Below are 26,375 nucleotides of genomic sequence, written 5' to 3'. Positions count from 1 at the left end.
GGGCAGATGAGAAGAGGGTGTGTACATATACAGGTATAAAAAGACCAGAGCTGTGTCCAAAACCACATACTACATACTGCACACTAATGTTGCATTGAAGTATGTACTGCAGCAGTACGCACTAAAGGATTGTAGACAGAAAGTACGCTAGAATTTGGACGCACTAGTGAAATAATCAAATTGCGCCACATTTTTGCACGTGAGCTTTATAATCGCGGTTTAATGACGACTGCCTGTAAACAGACACAGCTGTACATTTCAAAACCCAACATGTTACTTACGGAAATTTTCCTCTCTTTTGTTTATACTAAGACTTCTAACATTTAAATAACGTTTACGGAACGTTTAAAAGATTCCTGACAACTATTTATTTACACATAGACAAATATGTTTAGTCATTTTAACACAGCTTCTTAAGACCTGTACAGTGGTTGTCCCTTACACTTGAAAATCTTCTCAGTCACAAATGACCGCGTCAGAAACGCCCCTTTTTTCCATATGGCCTTATGGGATTGAAAAGTGTCCACTGCTCGCATACTTCATTTTTCCAACGGAAGTAGTATGTCATCTGGGTACTATTCACATACTACTCTATGCATACTATGTATTTGGACGTACTACTAATGGTGGCGTACTGTTTTGATGTACTATTTAGTACGTTAGTATGCGGTTTTGGACGCAGCACAGATGAGCAAAGATTCAGGTGTAGTCCCGCCCCCCTCCCTGAGCTTAAATTCCAAATAAACCCAATTAAATTCCCCGAAACGCTGAAGGTATGTAACGATTCTAGTTTCTGATGAGTGGCAGTTATTTTTCAAATCAAATGATGTGTGTGTTACCATGACATTTATTGATAGACCGATTCAGTCACTGACTAGGACAAAGCTATGGCTCAGTCAAATAAAAAAGAAAAAAAAAAAAAATCAAATGAAGCTCTAAAAAAAAAAAAAAAAAATCGATGCCTCATCTCTGAGTTCCAGCAGACAGAGAGGAGGGTGACTCCTGGTGAGGGAGCAGCGGCCGTGATTGCGGGCGTCGTGTAAAAACGTCTGAGTCGTGTGATATGTGGCGGAGAGGAATGTCAGGGAGATGCCCAGCCCGCTCACAGAGGGAGCAGCTAAGTGCTTTCAATGCACTAAAAGCCAATGGCCTTATTCGAGAGCCATGCCGGACATATTACTGCCGTAAACCGAGGGAGGGGCTCCGCTCCACAGCTGTTATGATTCAGACCCTCCTACCACGGCGCCGCAGCCAATCAGAGCTCGTAAGGATTCACTCCCACATCTCATATCTCTGATCAAATCTTCATCTCTGACAGTCAGCAGGTAATCTAGAGTGATGTTGGAAAGCCTTTTCCGCTTGTCGTGTATGCGTGTGTGTGTGTGTGTGTGCGTGTGTGTGTGTATGTGTGTTGGTGTGTGTGTGTGCATGTTTGTGTGTATGTCTCTGTGTGTGCGTGTGTATGTCTCTGTGTGTGCGTGTGTGTGTGTGGGTATTTGGGGTGTTATTGGGGCGTTACTCATTCTGACCATAACCTCACCCCTGATGCTGCTTTTTCTGTTTTACTGTATCTCGGATATTATTGGCATGCCTCTTTAATGCCGTGGTCTTTACTTAAATAGGGATTTCACCCCCCCCCCCCCATCACCACCACCACCCACCACCCCCCACACCCCAACGCTCCCTCCAATAAGATACCGGCATTTTAAATCCAGCTCTGGTTCATTCTCTCATTCATGGTTTTGTAGCCAGGAGGAACAGCGGTGGTGCCTGGTTTCACAAAGCATCCACCTAATAAAACCGCACAATTTAGCATGCACGTTTATGGTCCTCAATAACCCAGAAGTCTTAATAAAAATGAAAGCTGACATGGGCAGGGGAAGGCCTGTCCGTAGCCTGGTCTCTAATGTATGCCGCGTTCCATTAAAAGGGAAGCACATGGGCGGAAGGAGAGCTTTTAGGCTGATTAGTTACAGGAACAGAAAAAAATAAGGAACGACCTTCACCGACACCGCTGGTATACCCCCCCGCCCCCCCTCCACAGATACACACACACACACGCGCGCACGCACACACACTCACGCACAAAAAAACACACACACACACACGCGCACACACACACACACACACACATACACACACACACAAACACACACAAACACACACACACACACACACTCACGCACAAGAAAACACACACACACACACACACGCACACGCACACGCACACAGTCACACACACACACACACACACACACGCACACGCACACAGTCACACACACACACACACACACACACACACACACGCACTCGCGCACACAAACACACACACACATACACACACACACACAAACACGCACACACACACACACACACACACACACACACGCTCACACACACACACGCACACACACACACACACACACACACACACACACATACACACACACACACACATCCCACCACCCAAACACGTGAATCTGAACCAACCATTTAATATTCCAGCAATGCTTTATGGGGCCATCTCTTCTTCCTCCTCATAATGATTATCAGGAGAGAAGAAGAGAAAGAGGCCAAATATGCACGTTCAATTAGAGTAAAACCTCATTCTTTACAGATAATACCACAGCAGACTGCCTGATGCCTTTACTTCACAAGCTCTGCATTTTCATTTATTTATTTATTTGTTTGTTTGTTTATTTAGGACCACAGCCTGCTGAATCTGAGATGGGAACAGAGGAAGGAAACGCCAGGACCCATTACGGGGCCGGTCAGAACCGGCTCTCCACCGGACCGAGCCTCAGCTTTAATGACGGTCTCTACTCCACGTCTCCTCTCAGATGTGCCGCTAGATCACCCCCCCACACGCGGCAGGGCTGTTTGGCTGTCCCGACTGCGACTTCACAGAGGGAGAAGAGGTCTCACGCCGACCCTCTGCACTCTCCGCACACTCACTCCCACGGCATCAAAGCCGAGAAACAGATGACTGCCCTCCGAGCTGATGACAGGGGAAGGACGGAGCCAGGGGGGTGCGTAATCTGCGCCGCAGCGTGGGGGCCCGGTGGGCGGGGTGATGGATGCGGCCCCGGACCGCGCCCCGCCGCACGCCCAGACGGGCCCACCGCTGGGCCGGTCCGGCGGGGGCGCTCGCGTCGCGGTGCCAGACAGTCGGGAGGATCCAGGTCACTGTGGCCTCATTAACACCAAAAGACACCGCGCGCACACTCCGTAAAAAAAAAAACTGCTCCGCCCTCACGCTCCCCATCACACCCTCTGCCCCTCTGTGGGGGTGTGGCAGGAAATGACTGACCCTGGGTCTGGGTGTTTGGGAAATAAGACAGCGGATTTGGGCCGGGTTTAAAAGTCCCGTCCGTATATTTCCATCAAAAAAAACAAAAAAAAAAATGACAGTCACCTCCAAACTTGACTCAGTATTTAATCAGATGATGACAAAACTGTTTCAGGATCAAAGCTCCACTTATCCACGTGTCTAAAAAGCGAAAATCTCCAGACATCTCCACACGTTTTTTTGCAGACAGTGTATTGCGCGCTCTCTCTGAGATCCTTCTCCGTTTCGGTTTTTTTTCAGACCGCCGTCATCCGTGTTGGAAATGACAATGAGGGCGATAAGGCTGGAATTCAGAGACGAGGATATAACTGACTGCAGCCCGGGAGAGGCCAGGCTACATCTCTACCGCCGTGGTGCTTTTTAAACAGCCCATAATGCACGCTATAGATCACACCCACTCTGCATTCCTCTCGCCTCAGCCGCCTTTCTCTTCACGCCACTTCACTTCACTCCTTTAGATGACGGCTCAAATGGCAGCTCTGACGAATACTGTGTCCATGTCTGATTGATATTGGTAACACACTCCGACAGAACTCCTTTTTTTTTCTTCTTCTTCTTTTTTTCCTCGTGATACAGGGTTTCCTGTTTCAATTTTCAAGGTTCTTAGTGGTTTACGGGGTCCTTTTTTTTTTTTTTTTATCTCATCAAAACCAAGCAGGGCATACATTTCCATTCAGGAGAAATATCGGAATCAGTAATATCCAATTTACGGAGAGGGAGAGAGAGCTGCTCGCTGTGGCAGCGTAATAACACGCTACGTGAAGCGTGGCATTATGGAGCAGGAATAAAAAATGCATTTATGGTGGGAATTCAATCCAAAAGCAAGTCATCATTCATCGAAGGAAATCAAGGCAATTAGTAACACTTTGATGCAAATTGGAGAGTGTGAATGCTCAAAATCCCTTGTAATAAGAATCAAAGCGGTACTGTTGAAATGACCCCGTTGCATATATGCATATGTATGTATGTATGTATGTATGTATGTATATATATATATATAAACCCGGCCCAAGTTGATGTCTTAATAAAGATAGACCAGACACATATACTGTCCTGGGAGGACCATGACTCGGTCTGTGGGCTTTTAGAGCGGCGTTCGGTGAAGAAGGGTCAAGTGCTGATGTGCAAAGCAGCATAACGGCAGAATATTAGGACTGTTTCAGACTCTAATAGTGAGTAATATGGGCCACCTGCGCTTTTATTGCATTTAAGAAGAAAGGAGAAAGGGAAGGAGAAAAAAAGCAGCGTCTAATAAAAATGCATTGCATCGAAACATAACTGTGTTAGCCACCCTAGCCACTGCAAACCCATTGTTATAAACCACCTGACATTTGGCCTTTGGAATATTCTACTGACAATGAAGTTGAGCAGGTAAGTGACTTTTAAGGAAATCCTAAAGGTGAAGAAAAAAAAAATCCCCTCCCATTTTCCAGTAACTGTGTGTCTATGTCTGTATGTTCTCTCCTGAGAGTCCAAATTTACATTTGATTCAACGATGGTCTTAACCTACAGTCATGATGACTAGAACCTTCTGGGGCCAGCAAGAGAGAGAGAGAGAGAGAGAGAGAGAGAGAGAGAGAGAGCCAAGTGGTTTATGGGAGCATAAATACATAACAACATGTGTTAATTTTCACAGTCTGCTCCCAAGTGTCAGCCAGAGGAAGCTTCATCACGCTTGATATCATCAGCTAAAAGCGCTTTGACAGGGTTTTATATAGAATAACGGCAAGGCCAGATATCAGATGCCAAAAAACTGCTCATCCATACACACACACGCTCAAACATCCACATCATCCAAACAAAGTCCATTAAGAATTAATATCCCATAAGCAAACTCAGTCCACTATTTCAATCTGAAAGAGAGATATCCTTGCCTTACACATGCAAAGTTTGACAGCCATCTCTGGTGTCGGTTCTAAACGCTCAAACATGTGCCTGTAGTACCTTCTCCAACTATAAATCGGTTTGTTCTGGGAGGAGATGATACCGTCATGAAATCACGACCTTCTAGAAAGATCTTAAGCGGGTGTGCCTACCTTCGGAATGATGGGACAGGGTGAGTAAGCTGACGCAAGACGCCCCGATGCCCGATCCGAAAACCGTGATGCGGTTGGAGTCGCCCCCGAAGTAGCCAATGTTCTCGCTGATCCACCGTAGTGCCTGAATCTGATCCAAGAGTCCGTAGTTGCCCTTTGCAGCCTGGTCGCCTGTGCTCAGGAACCCTGCAAGACAGAGGCACCAGGCACAGTCAGCGCTGAGAGTTCGAGACAGAACAGAGATGGCATAGGACGCAGCGAGGATACAGAGATGTCTGAAATGATCGTGAATAATCCAGAATCCTGTGCTGCACACTTACATGACAAACTTATGCCATTGTATCTATTATTAACATTCCTCCATAGGAGACATATACTTCACAAGAGTAGTGTTAGTGAGTGAGTGAGTGAACTTAAAAGCCACACTGTGTTTAGAGCAGCACAGAAGTGTGAAAAAAACCCCCACAAACCCCCCCCACAAAAGTCATATCTCAAAAGCACTACAGCGCAGGACATCATGCTATGAGAGATCAATCTAAGACCAAACCAAATGATCAGGTTTGGTTGGTCTAGACTATTGACACAAAGGTACAAACAATACACAGAAGTAATCACAAAAGAGACATCTATCTATCTATCTATCTATCTATCTGTCTGTCTGTCTGTCTGTCTGTCTGTCTGTATGTTCATCTATCTGTCTATCGATCTATCTATCTATCTGTCTGTCTGTCTGTCTGTCTGTCTGTCTGTCTGTCTGTTCATCTATCTATCTATCTATCTATCTATCTATTGCTGAGGAGGAAGAGGAGGTGAATGAACGGGAGTAGTAAAAGTGAAAACAATTAGCGGCTGAGTGTGTGAGGGTAGACCCACTCTCAGAGCAGATGAGCAGGGCACAAATCAGAAGACATTTATAACAACATTGATCTGCATGTCACCTCCCGGGGGAGCCATTATTAGTAATGGGGAGGGGGAATTTATTTCCTAATCCACAGAGGTCAAATGCTGTGTCTGAATTGCTCCCTTTCACTGCTCTGACATCGGGTGGTTAGGCTTTGACAACCCAGCATCTCCTGGGAACGCCCACAATTGCAGGGAGGGCTGCTGTTAACTCATCTCACCGCTCCTGCGTGCAGGCATGTGTGTGTGTGTGTGTGTGTGTGTGTGTGTGAGCGCACAGATGTGCGTTATGTATGAGTGTTAGAGTGCACGGATGTGTGTTATGTATGAGTGTGTGTACCATCTCTGAGTGTGTGTGAGTGCGTGTGTGTGTGTGTGTGTGTGTGTCTGAGTGCACGGATGTGTGTTATGTATGAGTGTGTGTACCATCTCTGAGTGTGTGTGAGTGCGTGTGAGTGAACACGTCTCTGCCGGCGAGGGACACACAAATGATGAGTAATATGAGTCTTATTCCTAGATCAAATGCATGCTGTCCCCTCTGTGGAGTCCACGCCCGTCAAATGCCTCAGCGCGGTGTCGACTGACGACTGACAGCAGAGGAAATGTATGGAATGCTCCTGTTTCTGACAGGAGAGAGAGAGAGAGAGAGAGAGAGAGAGGGAGGAAAAAAGAGAGCTGCTTTCTGTTTGCGGGGTTGACATGGCGTACTGTCCCGTTCCCTCTATCCGCTTTCACCAGGAGCAAATCAATTAAACAGCGTGCAATTAATTAGCATATCAAATAGTGTTTGCCTTTTGAAACAATTCCTCAAGCAAGGAAGCAAAATGTTAAGATTCAAAAATAAAATTATAAAACCGTTCTTCTCAAGGGCATCCACAGTGGGGTTTTTTTTTGTTTTTTTCTTTTGCATTTCATTTCATAATGTCACTTCGAACTGACACAGACTCTCTCTCGTGCCAGCTCTCTGGTAATCTGAAACAGTCAAACATTGGAAATAAATGTAATTTACTCTAAAATAGTTGTAAAACATATGGAGACATGTCCCGCTTTGATGTCTGGCATCATGTGCCACAGGCAGAAGTATGCTGATCGGCCGAGAAATCTTCCATTTGTCTCAGTTTTATTCATAGCGACTAAAATTCCTGCTCTCTCTCATGAGGAGCTGAAGAGCAGTCAGAGAGCAGCTGAAATCGATTTGGGTCGTAAACATAAGCAAGAACAACAGTGACAGAGCTGTGCTGTTTACAGCCGTGCGTTGGCTGATATGTTTCATGATTATTCGTATTTAAGCTACACAAACTTGTCTGCAGAAAATAAAAAAACATGCTTGGATTCAAAACATGGCATATACAAACAGTTTATGTTCATGGCCCTGAACATATTACACTCCCTCTCCACACACACACACACACATACACACACACACACACACACACACACACACACACAGATTTGCACTCCCACATACAGTTACAAACACGTGTACACAAACTGCTCGACCCTGTACGTATTATGCACACACACACTCACACACACACACACACACACACTCTCTGTCTCTCCCTCTCATACACACACTCCACCCACACGTACACACTCACACACACACACACAAACACACACACACACACACAAACAGTCTTTGTGGAAGGGCAGTGTGTGATTATTGATAGTGGAGTCACACGGCTAAAGGAAGCGGAGCAGAAGACAAATGAATCAGCAGATGGTCTCCTTCAGAGCTCCCTCAGGATGACAGAGCGGTCAGAATCAGAACCATGGCGAGGGTGGGGGTGGGGTCACAGAAAAGACTCAGTCTTTTCATGCCTCTGATGTTCGCGCGTAAGACGAGCGTAGCAGCGTGTAAGAAAAACGTAGCGGCTCGTGCGCGTCCAGGGGCCACGGGCAGACGCTGCACGCGCACGGCCCCTACAGAGCGCTCCCGGCTGGGCCGAATGAGACCCGGAACCAGACCGGAACCAAATAACACAGGTAACAGACAAATCTCATCCATGTGAACTGAATGCGGCGTTTCCTAATAAAATGCCTTCGACGTCTCCCCCAGTTCGTGTGAATGAGAAGGACAGCAGGAGCACACATGACGCTGAGCTTCAGTACAGAGAGCAGAGGGATGGGTCAGAACACAGCAGACGGCTCAGAACACAGTGGACGGCTGTGTTTCCACCCAATGTAAGAACAGAAAGCCATAAAACAGGACTTTAGAGAAAGGAACAATATTATTTAGGGAAAAATATTAGTAGCGGCTTTGTTGTTATAAAGAATGGGCTATGAGCTTTCCACGGCATGAGGATATGGACAACAATGTGAGCATGAGTTCTGTGCATTGTACAAATCACATGAGAGCATGCATCCTACAGGCTACATTTTAAAAACACACTCTGCCTGGCTTGTGGATGCAAATTAATTGCAAAGGAGGCAGTAAGTGTTTTCTTTAGAAAGCAATTAAGATAGCGCTGTAATTGTTTTCATGCATGGCTATTGCTGATTTCCATAGCACTGTGGTCACCGTGTTTACTGGGAGTGGAAGTTTTGCAATCGAGTCAAAAAGCTGAGAAGACCTGCACACCTCCCCTCACTCTCACTGCATCAGGATTCACTCACAAACTACAGATAGCAGCTCTTAGCTGAGTCACACACACAGACACAAACACACACACATACACACACACACACACACACAAATGCACACACACACACACACACACACACACACTTGTATGCTAGATTCCTCCATTGAACACACACACACACAGCCACAGACACAAACACACACACACAAACTGGGATGCACACACACACAACCACAGAGAGAGAGAGAGAGAGAAAGAGAGAGAGAGAGAGAGAGAGAGAGAGAGAGAGAGAGAGAGAGAGATAACCATGCATAAGAGCTCTAAAAGAACTACACTGAGTTGTTGTTGTTAAAAATGTTTACTGTGATATTGCTCTGTCCAGTTGGTCTGACCATAATGAAACAGCAGCAATCTGACTCATTTGTCAAATCTAATGATCTATGCAGCCATCTCCATACGCATTTCCCCGAGTCTAGAGCAAACAGCCTCTCACAGTGTCAGCCCAGCTGAAAATCACAGCCCTGATGAAGGAGAGATTAGATTACTCTATCTATATCAGCGTGTAGGAACACTCTCCCACTCCATCACTCCATCCTCTCTCTGCCTGGCCCACTGCTGGGAGAAGCCCTTTGATTTGGGTGTGTTGTTCCGGTTGTGGGGCCGTGTTGGAGATGAATATGCCGTACGTGAGAAATTGATCACTCCTGCTTCTTCGCTATGATGGTATTGAACGGGTCAAAGTCAGGCCAGTGCAGTACTGCCGCCGAGGGCAGAAACACACACGCGTTACAAAAAACAAACAAAAAAAACCACCCAAAAAAACCACGACAGGATTCTTCCTCACCTTCCCTCCTGCCCCGCCGTGCCCTCTGGGCATCGGGCGTCGCCCGCCCGTCCGTCCCTAAAGCCGTCTCCGCGCTCAGTCACGGTGGCGTCCGGACAGGCCGTCAGAGACACACACGTTTAAGGCTTCATTTGAATACATGAATATTTATACTCATTTGAGTATTTCATGCATTTCCAAGCAGGTAGGGCAGCGCTTGTTTACCGAACATTATTATTATTATGTGTGAGTTGCTTACAGGTGCTTGGAGCATCACCAAGAAACCAGACCCCCTGAAAAACCTTTTTTCATAAATGTGAAATCATTGCAATAACAATTTTCGCAGAATGCAGAGACCGCAGCAATCGTGGGAGCCACAGGCGATAACGTGTGGATTTTCTGAACGCTCCGAACGCTGCCGTTTTCCATACGAGTCCGAATAAGACGGGAACACAGAGGACAATATTTCCTTTCTCCTCACCTGGATAAGAACACACTGATTATAACTGACTCATGTGTTTGCCATGTTGCAGTAAACTCACACATGTAGACAATAACAGAGTAAATTAGTCTGGCCCTTCATTTTTCTCTCTCTCTCTCTCTCTCTCTCTCTCTAGAGCAGTGGTGGGCTTAATCGTGTGATATACTGATATAATTGATATTGATATTATATAATTATAGTTTCAACAAAATGTCAGGGAAGAAGATGGAGAGAGAGAGATCATGGATGATGACGCATTGACTGAAGCTGCATTACTGGCCCTCTGAGAGTCTCCCTCGCTCTCTCTGTCTTTCTGTCTCTCTCTCTCTCTGCCCTCACTGTGGGTGCCAGCTAACAAGGCCGTCAGTGTGTCCCCCCACCCCCCCCATCCATCCAGCAAGGGCCCCTTCTTCTCTCCCAAACCCCCGGGAAAGAAAAGAGCCATAGAATCCCAGCCTTGACAGACTCACACAAAAATCCCCTGCACAACAAAAGAGCGCCAACTTCCCCCAGAGCCCCCCCACCCCCCCAGGGCTGAATGTGGGGTGGGGGGGGGGGGGGGTGCTCTGGAGTGGATGAGAGGGAGGGGTTGACATAAAGAGCCAGTGTGTCAGACTTCCAAAGCGGAGGACATCCCTGTATCCTCATCTTTCCCAAAATTCCCACAAATACTCTTTATCTCTCTCTCTCTCTTTCTCTCTCTCTCTCTCTCTCTCCATCTCTCTGTCTCTCTCTGTCTCTCTCTCTCTTTCTCTCTCTCTCTTTCTCCATCTCTCTCTCTTTCTCTCTCTCTCACTCTCTCTCTCACTCTCTCTCTCGCTCTCTCTCTCTCTCTCTGTCACACACACACACACACACACACACACACACACACACACACTTCCCATCCTTTTCCCACCTCCAGGTCTCAGGCCAAAAACCCTGCGTCTCCATAAAAAAGAGAGAGAGAAAAGGGTTGTGTTTGGAGAGGAGAGAAGTGCATGCCTCTAAATGAAGATGACTGCTATGTTTGTATCACTGTCCACTTCTCAGTTTTGCCCCCAACTCCTCACTCAGTAACAGGGCTGAGGAATGTGGACTGGCTGAAACAGAGAATCTTCTTCTTTTTTTTTTTTTTTTTTTTTTTTTAAGGCTCTCTGAACACTGAGCTCCATTCACTCCCCTCTGCTTCTCCCTCGTTTCCGGTGGAGAGGAAAAAAAAGCTAAAAGAAGAGACTTTGGCCATAAATTTTGAAAACAAACAAGTTGTGCTGTCATTGTTGAATGCGACTTTTCTTCTTCTTCTTCTTCTTCTTCAAAAAAAAGAGAGAACACGCAAAAAAAAAGAGAGAAGAATGTTATAAACATATTAAAGAGCCATTCCATCAAGTATTGTCATACAGACTAATGAAAGATGCTTTATAGTCTAACGCTAATGCAGAGCGCCGTGGGAAACCACAGAGAACGCTTGGCAAATGAGAACCTGGAGATTCAGTGGAGATGATGAGAGAGAATGAGAGAGTTTAACTCTAAAAGTCCACCGAGCACTTCCTGACCGTCCTGCTGGGGTCACGCCACAACACATCGCTTTGTTTTCGTTATGCTTCACTAAAATGATGACGCACATCATCGTAACGACGCGTGACATTAAAGTGGATAATTTGAAATATTACGTCTGACTAATGTCTGATGATAAAAGGCGATATTAGGTCAGTGTCTTTGTGATCAGCATTGAAACTTCCCAGATTACGGATTTCCTGGATTATAAATGAGACTTGCGGGCATTTACATTCGGAACATCCCAGATGTCAGTGCAGGGGTCATTACGATGTCAGTACTGGCTTTGTCTCGGAAGTAAGTGTGCGTGTGTGTGTGTGTGTGTGTGGGGGGGGGGGGGTATCCTGTTCTTGGAATCTGAATTAAGTTTTCAACTTAATTCATGTATGAACTGGAGAGCATTTGGCCAAAATTCGGGAAGATATTCTCGCACACAGTGGAGGTTTGTTTCTGATATGTTATACACACAATTTAGTGTGTTCCCTGAACCATCTCAGTACAGGAACAAATGCCGCGATGTGAAGCACAGCACAGCACAACACAAAAAAAAAAGCTCATTGTCAACAGGCTAAAGTACGTAGCTGTGGAAAACTCCGGACTGACGCTGGTCTCTCAGAGGAGGTTTGTGACAGTGAGGTCAGTGTTTCAGTGGAGTGGAGCAGGGTGTGTGAGGACAGCTGCCGAGCGGGCTATCCATGACAGCACACTCTCAATCTGATTACACCACGCCTTCCCCTGATTGGCCAGCCACGCTCGAAAGGTCCCACCTTTCCATTACCACGGGAACAAATGAAAAAAGAACAGTTTACACAGAATGTCCCTGATACAGGCACACACACACACACACACATACACACACACACACAAACAGGCACCCACACACCTCAATCAATCCCACCGTGTTGGGAGTGTTGGCAGGGGTGTAACAGGAGTGGGGAGACTCCTGGGCTCCTCAAAGACATGAAAATGCTTTTACCCTAAGTGACGTTCTGCACCAGAGGGATAAACCTGGCTTTCTCTCTCTCTCAGGCTCAGAGAGAGAGAGAGAGAGAGAGAGAGAGGGAGGGAGAGAGAGAGAGAGAGAGAGAGAGGGAGAGAGAGAGAGAGAGACAGAGAGAATCAGAGAATGAGTGGGAGAGAGCAAAAGATGGAGAGAGAGAGACAAAGTGAGAGAGAGAGAGAGAGGGAGAGAGAGAGAGAGAGAGAGGGAGAGAGAGAGAGAGAGAGAAAGGTTGTTCATAGATCAGAAGAGGGACTTATCAAAGTAAATCAGAGAAGGGAATGGGTGTGTGAGGGTCGTAATTTAGAGCATCTTCAAAGCATCATTCCTCCGGATCTCAGGTGGGAGCAGCAATCTCATTTTGTGGTAATGAGCAACTTCGGAGTTATCTTACCTCAGAAGTTTGCAAAAGATACTGCGCTGAGGCAGCTCAGTGTGTGTGTGTGCGCGCGCGAGTGTGTGTGTGTTGTGCTGGATGCGACTGCCTGCTTTCTTTCTGTATTTTTTTTTCAAAATTTCCCTTTTCATCCCTTCATTTTCTTTGTCTTTTATTTAACGATCTAAGTTCAGTGGAGACATGAGGCAGATCCTTTCTGGCAGCTTCCGCGGGTTGTCTCGTTTTTCTGATTGCTCCCCTGTTTCTCTCTGTCCCCCTCCTCACTCCTTCCCCGCGATCTGCGGCACCAGACGCCCTCTTCCAGCCGCTGCCGCTGCCGCTGGTTCACTCTGCAGGCTCTGCGTTACCTGGGCCCAGAAGCATCCCGTGCGGGGCGCGGCACTCACGTTAACTTTCTCTCTGCCCCCCCCCCCCGCGTCCGGCAGGAGGAGATTAGAGAGTAGCCCGCCTCCCAGCGCGGTGCTGTGTTTGAACGCCGTGGGAACACCGGTGTGGGGAGGCTGGCTTTGGATATTAATCATGTAGAGGAGTGCGCGTTCGGGCCGCCACGCCGAGATGGATGGGGTGTGAGTGCGGTGATGTCATCCTGACGAATGGCCCGGCGATGTTGGCGGAGACTTGCACATCGCCTCTCATTTCAATTAGTTCCCTACAGCACCATCACCGCTGCCCCCTCCCCACCCCACCCCTCTCCTCTAGGTAGGTTAGGCAAGCGAATACACACACACACACACACACACACACAAACATACACACACACACATACACCCCCACTCGCGCATACACACTGTCTCACTCTCTCTCTTTTCAGGTCGAGGAGCCCAACACGTCCTATCCCAAACCAATGTGACAGCGGTGTTTTCTAAGCGGGTGCAGTGATCCGCAGGAATTGCCTCTTGAATTAATCATTCTCCATTAATGACTCTGCACTTGGCCGTCTTCTACCACACTTCTCCTTACGAAGCATATCAGTCTCCCCACAAGGCCCGTCTCTCTCTCTCCCCCCTATCTGTCTTTCTCTCTCTTTTTGTCTGTCTCTCTCTCTCTGCCCCATGACTGAGCTACTTGAGGAGAATCCCAACAGATCGAAACACATCCAAAGCCGTTGGTTATTTCGTTTACGTGTTTAATTAATTTCATTCCTCAAAGTCAAATGGAGGTGGTGACAAACAGTCATACAGCTCTGCAGGATATTATGCGCAAGCAGGATTTTTGGACCTGCTACTGAGTGTCAATGTTCTGGGAAACATTCATCATCTCATCACTCACCAGCACTACTCATTTGCACATGAACAACGAATAAAATGACTTCTTACTGAGTAACTGAAAAATATCTTCTCAAAACACAGATGGTTAATTTAAAGTGACTGATAAATGAGGAATTATAAGACAATATTTTTGTATTATAAGAGTAAGAGAGTTTTATATTATATTGGAGTTACTGAATTAAGTTCCCCCTGTTTTCCCTGATGTGCAGCAGAGCTAATGAGGCACATGCTACGGGGGAACTGTCCTGAGGAAATGGTTAAAACGCTGTAAACAGCGGAGAGCACGGTTTAAACACAATGCTCTCTGTGGACTGAAGCCTCTGCCTTTGCATCGCTGCAGTATTTCAACGTAAAACGTGCCTTTTTCTCGCCGAACACAGTGGAACGGCTGGAGATGGGTCTGCTCGCGCGGGACAGACGCTGAACCGTGGGATCTGACCTTCTCCCCGACGAGGATCTGAAGACGGCCTTAACGTAGCGCTCGGAGCTAACCTCACATAGCTTTTAATCTGGTTTAATAATCGGAAGGGGCTCAGCGCTGGCTATAGGGTAGGTACTCCACTGTATCGATGCATTACTGAATCTGGGCTAGGCTCACAAGATCAGACTAAAGCCACTTGAATTCTTTAAAAGCCAATGAAAACCAGACCATCAGCCCAGCAGACTCAGTTACGAAACCTTTCCGCTCTGAATCATGCAATTGTTAAATTAGAAAAAAACATATGATGTAACACTGTATTGTTGGAGTGTATGACACAGATGCATACTGGAGAGTCCTAATCATGTTCTACAGCAACAACAACAACAACAACAACAACAAAAATATCTCTGTAATATTGCAGACTGTGACAACATCCCGCAGAAATATGGGTGGTGTCGTCAAAATCCGTGATGTAAATTCTTTGTGTAGAGTACAGAGAGAAACACTCTGACAAGGAACATTTACTTGGCTTTCCTCAGTCTTAGCTGACACTAAAACATTATTTCCATTGAGAGTCACTGCAAATGTGCAATTGAGACGACTAGCTTGTTTCTTTGCCCACCCCACCCCCCCCCCTCGCCCCTCCCCCCTCCCCCCCCTTTGTGGCTCCTTTTCAATCTGTCGACTCTAAAGAACTCTGTTCTCTTAGAAAAAAAAAAAAAGGTTAGATCTCTCTTTCTGTTTCATCTCTGCCTTGTGAATTCCCCGGAGACCACTCTGAGAGCTTGGCTCTTCTGCCTGGTAACGCAAGACTATGCCAGAGTCCTGTTTGCTTGGCTGTATTCCCCTCCACATCTCACAGAAATCTGTCTGACAGTTCAGCAGCAAAACCTTCCCCCACAGGACCTGCCGTCAGAGAAAATGTCACCGTGGTTTTGTTTCACGCTGCCGATTGGCTGGCCGAGCGGACACATCGCACACCTGAAAGACCTGGTCAAGCCAAAGAGACACGCTCGCGATGAGCCAGGTCAAACCCAGGGCTGCGTTCCCCGCAAAAGCCTCTCCTCTGATTGGCCAGCCGTATCGACCGTGTAACTATTGGCAGGGCTATTCCACCCGAGCTCATATACTTTAAGTGACTTAAATATCTTGTTTGTGTGAGTCTGTTTGCTGAGCCTCATTTGGCAAGGCTCAACAGCACTGTTGTGTTAAGTGTGATTTGCGAATGCTTTCACTCTAGGTGGAAATGACTGATTTCAAGAGGTTTTCCACGGAGGGGAGGAAGCGAAAAACTTTTCTTTCGGGCGATACAGAATTCAAGTTTTTTATTTCTGTGCCACACGTAATTCTCTTCCGAAATCTCATAATGAAGCTTGAAGGGGCGGACGACTGCTTTTGCAACTGCGGAACACCAGGGCGTTTGCTACTGTCAAGCAGACTTAATTCAACTCAGCGTAGATTCGCTTTCGAGAGAGCACGCACACAGTTTGCCCATAAGAGCCCATCCTAGCGTTTCTTCCCCTCCCTCTTCAATAAATGAATAAAGCTCAGCCAAGCTCCGCAGGTAATACAATTAAAGACGATGACTGTGGTTTAAGCGCATGCTGACAAAGCAAAAATAGATGGGATGTCTGTGAGGGTGATATTGTCACTCTGCTCTAACGTGACCTATGTCCCAGGGAGGGTCTCCACAGTATTCTCAGCTGGATCCGTCTGATCAAGTGGGGGAGCTGGTATTAAATACTCGCTTTCCAAGGACATTTCTTACTTTATTACACGACAACTACCGTCCAGGGAATCAGTGAGCTTGTCAGTCCTGTAATTTGGTCCAATCCCCATTAAATCTCTTCGGTTTCCTCTCTAGAGAGGTTTTTATCGCTCTCTTTTTTTCTTTATAATCAGCCTTTTATTGAAGCGAACGAACCCTCGTTTAAACCACCACGGTTTTTGGCTCCTAGAGTTCAAATGTTACGAGATCAAGCCGGTCCAGAGAGCGAAAAGACGCAAGCTGAAGGCGAAACCGTCCCTTAAACCCATTACATTTAAATGAGGCCTTTCAAGCACCGGGCACTTCCAGCTCCAACCAATTTACCGGCACTTTCTGTCTGCGAGGTCTGGACTTTTCTCGGCCTCTGCTGTCAGGGCCCGGGTCTGAGGAGGGTTTTGTTGGGAGGGAATAATTCTCTCCTCTCTCTCTCTGATCTGGCGTCTCTCTCTTCATCTCCATGTAGATGTCACGTCTTTTATTCCTCAGCTGTGTTCTGCTGAGAGCCCGCTGCTTTGACAGCGATCTGCTGTTCCTCCGAGTTCAGAGCGCTGGTGAGGACGAAAGGGAACGGCCTCATTATTCCGAGATCTCCGCGCTCGGGCGACGAAAGGGCCGTGATGATATTCCGGCGTGACCTTGCGGCTGTTTGGTTTTCCAGCGCGTTGTGTCTCTGTTTCGTTTCTACACAGACAGCAGGTGCGACACTCCCTGATTGGGGTTGGCAAATTGGAGCAAGGCCCTGGCATTCCTGGCTCCTCCGTGATTGAAACCGGACGGATTTGGCCAAGATCCTGAGCCCGGGCTGTGGATTGTGGTACAACCTGGCAGAATTCCCAATCGTAACCTTATCTCAGAACTGTAGTTTCTACGGCTGACATGCCACAGAAGTGGAACAGGGCTTTTGAGTGGCAGGCGTCTGCTCTAATTAAACCATGAGTAGAATTAGTCCCGCTTGTGAGCAGTTTCATAATTATGGCTGGATTCATTCATTATTTAATTTAATGAGGCAGCTCCCTGCCCAGATATACATTAGCGTAGAGTGTGGCTGCTTCAGGGCTAATTTGCAAGGTTGCTATTAAAATTCTGGATTTGCTTGATCACCTTTTGCCATGAGTGGACCAGACCGAAGCCCAAAAACAAAACAAAACAAAACAAAAGAAACAGCAAAACAAAAACAAAAAGATCCCTACTTCATGTCAGGCATAACTTAAAAACACACCTTTCATGATCTCAAACCATTTAAACCATTCTGTGTCCTCTATATCCATGCTCTCTCCACCGAACGGTCACAGTTAACACACTATGAAGTGAAACAGAGGCTCCATTTGTAGTCACTGAAATTTTTGTTCAGAGAGAGGACTTTGAAGTCCAGTTTCCATATTAAATATGAGCACAGTTCCAGCTCATCAACGTAAAGCACGTGCCAAACCATTTTCACTGAGATAAATCTCTCACTCTTACACTGCTTCTTTCCAGAGTCTCACCCAAAATCAGCACACCATTTTTTCCAACCAAATTCAGAAAAAACAGAAAGAAAAACAAAAAGACAAAACCCAAGAACAAAGCCAAAAAACTTCAGACACAAAGTCTAGAAAATGGATGTTGTTGTAAAATCTGTTAAATTGTTTGATTTAGCTTTTTGCAGGTCCACGTAATCAAACTGGACAAGTAGATACTTTTCACGAACCCAATGGTGACCAGAACTACCAACATCAGTTTAAAATGACACCCAGACTTTCATTAAAACGGTCCTGCTTGTACTCTCTCCACAGTATTATTTTCAGTTTCTTATATCAAACAGTAACCAAAATGGCTGATTCAGTACTCACCACAGGCCCTACTTGTCAAAGGAAAAAAACACCACCCTCAACCAGAAAACTCATCTCTTTTTCTACTCTGTAAAAAAAACCAAAAAAAGACACAGCTTGCTTGCAGAGTGGCATTAGTTATAACTCAGATGGAAACAAACACCATCTGAGTTGGAAACCACACCTGGCCAGAGAACACAGGAATAAATCAATACTGCAGAAGGCTTTCTATAGACTCAAACAGACAAACAGTACATTGACAAACTGATGTTCTCTGCCAAAACTAACCCGTCTGTGTCATCAGGGCCACAGACGTCTTCCGTCACCTTCGCTCGTTTTCAGGTATGTCTTTCCCGACATCCCTGTGTTTCATCCCATCCTTTAAATGGTTTTTCATAACCGCGCTATAATAGGATCAGAGATAGTTAGTGTAATTGTGTTTTGTGCCTACTCAGCCTTTTATTTTCACTCTCTGAACTCAGCAGACTCCTGACCCTTTGACTACGAGACTGCACGAACTGCCCTATATATTTTATTAAGCCTGGCTGACTTATTCATCACAAAGTTTGACTTTCCTATTCAGCTACACGTAACACGGCACGGCAACCCATGCAACTTTTAAAGCCAGCATCTCCGTTGCCGTCGGCGGGCACCGTCTAAGTAGAGCAAAATCCCCACATCAGGTACAATAAGTATCAAGGAGATGACTTGCCTCGCCATCTTACCTAAACTATCACGGAGTGATATCTTAGGGATGGACTTGATCCGCTGACCCAGAAACTCCTCTTTTTAATTGTTTAATAGCCTGGCTTTCTCCAGGGCTTTTCACCCTGGCCTTTTTTTCTGTATCTGCGGCTGTCCAAAGCCCACGGGAGGAGGATTTCCTCCATCGCTAGGGTGGGGCTCCCGCTATGTTTCTTTCCTTTTTTTTTTTTTTCCTTTCTCCTCATCACTGCGAGCTCTTTATCTGCGAGACCACACAGAGAGCCAAATGCCTCCAGACAGTGCTGTTTGTTTTCCTCTCCCAAAGTTCACCGAGGATGAAACTGAAACACAATAGGCTGCATGGCTTTTCTCTCTCTCCTCTTTCTCTCCCCCCCCCCTCTCTCTCTGTCTCTGTCTCTCTCTTATTTTATACAGGCAATCTAATAACAGCGGACTCGGCGGGTGCAGTGAGGTCAAACACGGCCCAAGGTCATGCTCCTGTTAGCTGGGACGGTGTCAGTGCAGGCAGGCCCATAGCCATGTAAACACCAGGGCAATGGGAGGCTTTTAAACTGGGCCCTCGCAGTGTATACATTAACAGATTAGTTTTATTATGCACCTGCTCTAGCTATGTAATCATTATGGAACACACACACATGCACACACACGCACACGTGTGTGTGTGTGTGTGTGTGTGTGTGTGTGAGCATGTGCTGTATAGTGCATGCGTGTGTGTGTGTGTGTGTATTAACAGTGCATGCATTCTGAATTATGAATTATCTGATCTAATTTGTGTGAATTATGCAGCATGCCAGCAGGGAATTGCTGTGTTAAAGTGTAGGTGAAAAGAAAAACATCTCATTGTCAAATTAAACTCCACAATCCCAGACTCCTCCGTAAGAGCAGGACTGTGAACGTATGCTGCAGATTGGAACTATTAATAACCAAATTATCACTCTATACGCTGAGTATGAATATGCCACACTCATATTAACACATGCTACCTGGAAATTGCTACCTGTTCATTGTGATTTCTTGATTGTATGTTTGTGTGAGGCGTGCTGAAAAGGGCAGTCCTTACACCTCAGAAATATTATGCACTCCAGGCTGATGTGTCTGGGGTATATACTTATTTATGTATTTGTTTATTTATTTATTTGTGGAGAAATGTCTGGGGCTAATTGTTAAAAATTGAGTTATTGAGCTGTGTGCCCTTGCCTACTTGCTGAAGGACTCTCCAGCAGAACAAACATTCTCCCTGAGCGATTGGAATTCTATTGGAGCTAGTTGGACTTGGCCAAGCCCTGATGCTGCTGCAATCATTGGAGAGCAGAGGGCATCAAATATCATGCCAATTTGTTCAATTGATTCAGAGAAAAACACCAAGTCTACCACCATAAACACCAGCCAAACGCAAAACAAACAAAAAGAGACAAACATACAAACAGGAAAAACAGTGTATTTGTAGTTTGACCGTTTATAATAAAGGCAGTGGTGGTTTGCGATGCTCTGTTTGAAATGATGAATGATTCTCTTAGAGAACTGGTATCTTCTCTCTAACTGGTCCCCTTCACTAGCCTCTGTTTATGTAAAAAAACCCAAACACATAACACAAAAGTCATCCCACTGTCATGGTTTTTGGCAACGGGGTTCAATTATAATAATCTCATTTCTGCATGTGCGCAGTCAGGAGGAATTGGGGATGGGGGGGGGGGGGGGGGGGGTCGGTGCCCGTCTGGGGGAGACGGTGGATTACGGCTATTGTCTGAGACTGCTGACTGAGCACGGCGCACTGATTGGCTAAGAGCGAAACAGTGGCGGCTTTAGCTAATGATAACAAAAGCTACGAGAGAGGGAGTAAAACCCAGGACACAACCAAAAACAAACAAACAAACAAACAAACAAACAAACAAATAAATAATATTACAGTAAACATGGCCATGAGAAAAGTCCAGGACTTTTCAAATGACACCGTAAAGATCACGGAAACATACCGTTGTGTGACTTGTACATGTGCATAAAACTCCGCTGGTCCACTGGTCTCGCTCTCACACGCTTTCCTTATCACAAAGGTCCAGAGCCTCAGACGTATCACAGCGGACTGACCAGCTGCTGCTCTGCAGTTTTCTCACCCCCTTTTTACCGCTTCTTTTTTCATTTATTTAATTTAATCACCAGCACGCTAATAATCAATAGGCCAGCCCTGCGCTTGCAGAAATGAGTTTGTGTGCAAACCCCAACAGAGATGACAAGTGCTCAATAAATTAAAAACAACAACAACGACGACAACAACAACAACAAAAACAACAACACAAGCAATAAACAACAAGAACAACAAGAACAACAGACTAGCTGTTCATTTCTTTGGAATATTGAAGGTCTGAAGGATGAACAGATTCTACAATGCTTCTTTGACATTATTCCAACGGGAGTTCTGAATTAGCCTTATGCTTCAAACGGCTAACAGATCGCGGGGTTAATGGGGAAGCTCACGGCACCAGCATTCAGCAACACCGCACAAAGGACAAGGGTCACGGAGTAGTCGTGGATCATGTGACCCAAATGCCGATACAGTCACACGCCATCCCATCTTCCACAGCTGCCTCTGCTTGTATGTGACAAAGCCCCTGTGTGTGTGTGTGTGTGTGTGTGTGTGTGTGTGTGTGTGGCGCCGTTGGCTTTCCACAGGAAGCAGGCATTTATCCTAATGAGCCTTCCTCTCGCTGTCAACGCTGACTGATAACACAGCCAAATGAAAACCAAATGAATGCACTCATCTTTCACATCTTCCTTGTTTGAAAGGGAAACGTGTGAATGATTATTTGAGACGGATTCATCCATTATCTCCCCAAACCGCAACAATTTATTGTGAAGAGACAGGGCTAAGGTATTAACGCGCAGGAAGTGCCGTACTTAGATGAGACTAATAGCAGGAGAACTCCAGGGGAATAGTGTCTGACAGGCAGTCCCTCAGAGAGAATGTCAAAGAACACCTCCAGCCACTGTTGTCAAACAAAGCATTCTAATATATCAACACTTTTCCCTGCTATAATTCATGAGCGAACGGCAGCCGCTGGTGTTTTGGGGCTTAGCCCAACCCACACTGATATTTACTAAAGTTCCCCTGAACTTTTCACCACCTCAGGGACATAAGCCCCGGTGAGCTTCCTCTCCTTCTCTCTCTCTCTCTCTCTCTCTCTCTCTCTCTCTCTCTCTCTCTCTCCCTCTCTCTCTCTTTCTCTCCTTCTCTCTCTCTTTCTCTTCCTGTCTCTTATCCTCTCCTCCTCCTTCTATCTCTCTCTCCCCCGTCCTCTCCCTCTCCGACTCTCTTTCTCTCTCTCTCTCTCTCTCTCCTTCTCTCTCTCTTTCTCTTCCTGTCTCTTATCCTCTCCTCCTCCTTCTATCTCTCTCTCCCCCTTTCCTCTCCCTCTCCCTCGCCGACTCTCTTTCTCTCCCTCTCTCTCTCTCTCTCTCTCTCTCTGTAGATTCTACTGGAGATCAGATCCACAGATGACTGTTTCTAAGATAGAGGTGCCAAAAATGGCCTCCGTCCAAACACACATCAGTTTAAATACACAGCAATAAGTGCTGCTCCCAGCTACAAGGGCATTGCTGCTTAATGTCTTACTTCACCCTATGTCTCACAACTAAATATTTTTTTCCCTAACGAAATACAGATTCATCCAGTCCGCACGGTTTAAGAAGAGCAGTAGTGTGTATGTAGCGTGAATATCATTAGCTTAACTACGACATCACAGAAAACAAACACACAAAGTCCATTTCTCTCCTCAGTTGTCTTGTCTCGTGTTTCCAGAGGTCGCATACTCTTTTTGTCAGATGCTCTGGAGGTCCTTCTGGATTTGTTTGTTTTATATATATAACAAAGCCTTACAATCGTCAAACACAGCCCTGAAGCCTGCTGCAGACACACACACACACACACACACACACACACACACACCACGCTCTCTGCTCTACCATCTGAATAATTACAACACCTACTCTGTGCTTTTTTTTCCCCCTTCTTCTTCTTCTGGTTTTGAATTTCTCTCTTGTTGAGGCACAGAGAGTGACTGAGTGGATCTCACTCCCACGTTGGCTCTTAACGGTGCCCACCTCAGCCCTCTTTCCCTCATCTTCCACTCCCACCTTCCTCATCTCAAACGGCGCCGTGTGGCGGATCTCCACTCCCACACGCGTGCCGGGACTGCTGACCTTGGTCCCTCTGTCAGGCCAAAGTGTGATTAATCTCCCGACAAGACGAGCTGCAAGAGTTTGCCGCTGAGCCAATCTAGCGCCCCCCACCCAGCCCCCCCCAAACGATCATTTTCAGCACAAAACACACCTGATGACTGAGACACCCTCTTTCTCCCCACGCTGGGGACAGACAGGCAGGAGGACAAAAGGACTGAAATGACGCTTTGTTTTTTGTTTTTTTTTTCCACGTTCTACGTCGCCAAACATTTTGCCTTTAGGCTTCATGATCATATATAGCGCCTTTGTATGAACGGATGCTTTTGCATTTGTCTGATAAACTGTTCCTCCATTTGCCAACTCCTGTGTGTGTGTGTGTGTGTGTGTGTGTGTGTCTGTGTGTGCGTGTGTGTGTGCACGAGGAGAAATATACCAGAACGAAAAACAAACAAAAAAAAAAAACCCCACAAAAAAACGGGTTACAGTTGGCAGTTGGGGCGTTATGGTGAAAACGTAAATGTAAAATAAAAAGACCCACATAAAAAGAAGCTATAAATCATAAGACAAGCTGTAGCTGTAAACAAGAGGTTTTTTTATGCCAAGGGGGAAGAAATCAAGGTTGAAAAGACATTTAAAAAAAAAAAACATTTGCCTGTGGCTAAACTAATTTGTTAGCAGATGACCAAACAAAAAATCATGAATTTATAACCAAATACCTCTAGCGATTGTGTTGATTTATTTCATGTTTAATTTTTTCAATTTTTGTAACACTTATTTACAGGCTCTTACAGTCCTTTTTGTTTTTAGACATCATGGAGGACCTTTGTAGTGCTTTGGTAAGCTCCACCTCACAGCCTCAAAGACGAATACAGAGTATGAACTGGACTCATAGACGAATACAGCCACATAGACTGGACTCATAGACGAATACAGCTTCATAGACCGAACTCAGAGACAAATACAGCCTCATAGACTGGACTCATAGATGAATACAGCATCATAGACAAGACTCATAGACGAATACAGCCTCATAGACCGAACTCAGAGACAAATACAGCCTCATAGGCCAAACTCAGAGACAAATACAGCCTCATAGACTGGACTCATAGACGAATACAGCCTCATAGACCGAACTCAGAGACAAATACAGCCTCATAGGCCAAACTCAGAGACAAATACAGCCTCAGAGACTGGATTCATAGACAAATACATCCTCATAGACTGGACTCATAGACGAATACAGCCTCATAGACCAAACTCAGAGACAAATACAGCCCCATAGACTGGACTCATAGACAAATACAGCCTCATAGACCGAACTCAGAGACAAATACAGCCTCATAGACCGAACTCAGAGACAAATACAGCCTCATAGACCGAACTCAGAGACAAATACAGCCTCATAGACCGAACTCAGAGACAAATACAGCCTCATAGAACAAACTCAGAGACAAATACAGCCTCACACACTGGACTCATAGACAAATACATCCTCATAGACTGGACTCATAGACGAATACAGCCTCATAGACCGAACTCAGAGACAAATACAGACCCATAGACTGGACTCATAGACAAATACAGCCTCATAGAACAAACTCAGAGACAAATACAGCCTCACACACTGGACTCATAGACAAATACGGTTTACAGACTGGGCTGCTGGTCCTACTTTGTGGCTCAAGGTTAAATGTTGAGCCCTTGTGATTATGTTAATCAAACAAAATGGGACGCTTTCACTGAGTTTATTTTTGCGTTGATACAGTAAAGGCTTGTTTCCTCCTGCGGCTTTCATGTCCTGCTAATTCTCCTTTTCTTTGGTTTCAATCAACAGCTGTTTAACCTACAAACACACTTTCAAGGTTTTATTTCGACTCTGAATAAAATCTAAAACATCAAATAAACAATAAATGAATTGAAAAACAATCCATTTTTGAAATGTCTTTCTTTCTTTCTTTCTTTCTTTCTTTCTTTCTTTCTTTCTTTTCATTTTTTTTTTTTTAACAGTAACGCGGAGTTTGTGCTGAACAAAAGAGGCATTCGCTCGCTGAAAAAAAGAATGCAGCCGAGTCATTGTCATTTTCGCGTAAACTCGACAGCATTTAGCCGCGTTCAACAGCCACCTCTGGTTAAGCGGCGCGTTGTGAGTCTGTCGCACCTTAAGTCCTTGGCCCAGATAATTAGAGTCGCTGATGAGTATGCTTTGATTCTTTCTTTCTTTTTTTCTTTAAAACCACACTGAAAGCCTAACGCTTCCCCTCTGTAAAGACACATTTTCATCTGACGACTGTGAGCTCTAAGTCTGGCGTGCAATTTCTCTTATTCAGTCTAATTGCCACATTACACAGGACGGATATTCGAGGATGGTACTGTACAGGCCAGATTCAGCCAAAACAACTGGAAGTGAAATGCTGTGTATTCTCAGAGGGTCGAGAGCAAATCTGATATGATTAAAATGCAATCAAAACAATTGTAATGAGCCCAATTTTCAGCTCTTACCACTTTGATTAAAAATGGGGAGAAAACACACACGCAGTCACACACACACACACACACACACACACACACACACACACAGATGCCTGTTTCTGGCTGGACTAATGTCGCACACATCCAGACAACAAACAGACTCACTCTTTGAACACAAAGCTCTTCCCTGACAATTCATCATTCTTTCAGTGTCACTGTATTGAGAGTCTGGACTATTTGTTAATCATCACCAGTCATAAGAGATCAGCACCAGCTTCACTGAGAACCCACACACATAAATAATTGATATCGCAGTGGAAACGATAGCGGTTTGGTTCTAGGCATCCAAATGAACGAGTCTGATCCACTTGCGGATTGGTATTAAGCATCCAAATGAATGGTTCTGCTCATGGTTTGGATTTTCAATGGGAGAGCATCAGTAAGACACAGTGGAACGGTGTGTTCCAATCCCCCACTCTCTCTCGCATTCACAGGATGAATAAATGTTTTTGTTCTGGCCTTCATTTGAATGAATTTATCCAAATGCCAGCGTGTCTCTGGCTTTTGTGGCCTGTGCGAAAGCGGGCGGAAACTCGCCCTCCCTCTCCTCCGCCTTATTTAAATGTTTATGA

At 45.7% G+C, this 26,375-nt stretch overlaps 1 protein-coding gene across 10 annotated transcripts in view; it reads right to left on the bottom strand.

Moving 5' to 3' along the window:
- Nucleotides 1–26,375, bottom strand: part of nlgn3a (neuroligin 3a) — an 83,466-nt gene that overhangs the window by 35,446 nt on the left and 21,645 nt on the right. For all 10 annotated transcript variants that reach the window (XM_030764635.1, XM_030764634.1, XM_030764636.1 and 7 more), the window contains one exon: nucleotides 5,386–5,571. In XM_030764635.1, the coding sequence (XP_030620495.1) occupies nucleotides 5,386–5,571 (186 nt within the window). The remainder of the gene's footprint in view (nucleotides 1–5,385; nucleotides 5,572–26,375) is intronic.

The sequence above is a fragment of the Chanos chanos genome, chromosome 2, assembly GCF_902362185.1.
Source record: "Chanos chanos chromosome 2, fChaCha1.1, whole genome shotgun sequence".
Taxonomy (NCBI): Eukaryota; Metazoa; Chordata; class Actinopteri; order Gonorynchiformes; family Chanidae; genus Chanos; species Chanos chanos.
Note: the sequence above shows the minus strand (reverse complement) of the source record. Positions and strands in the feature narration are given on the sequence as shown.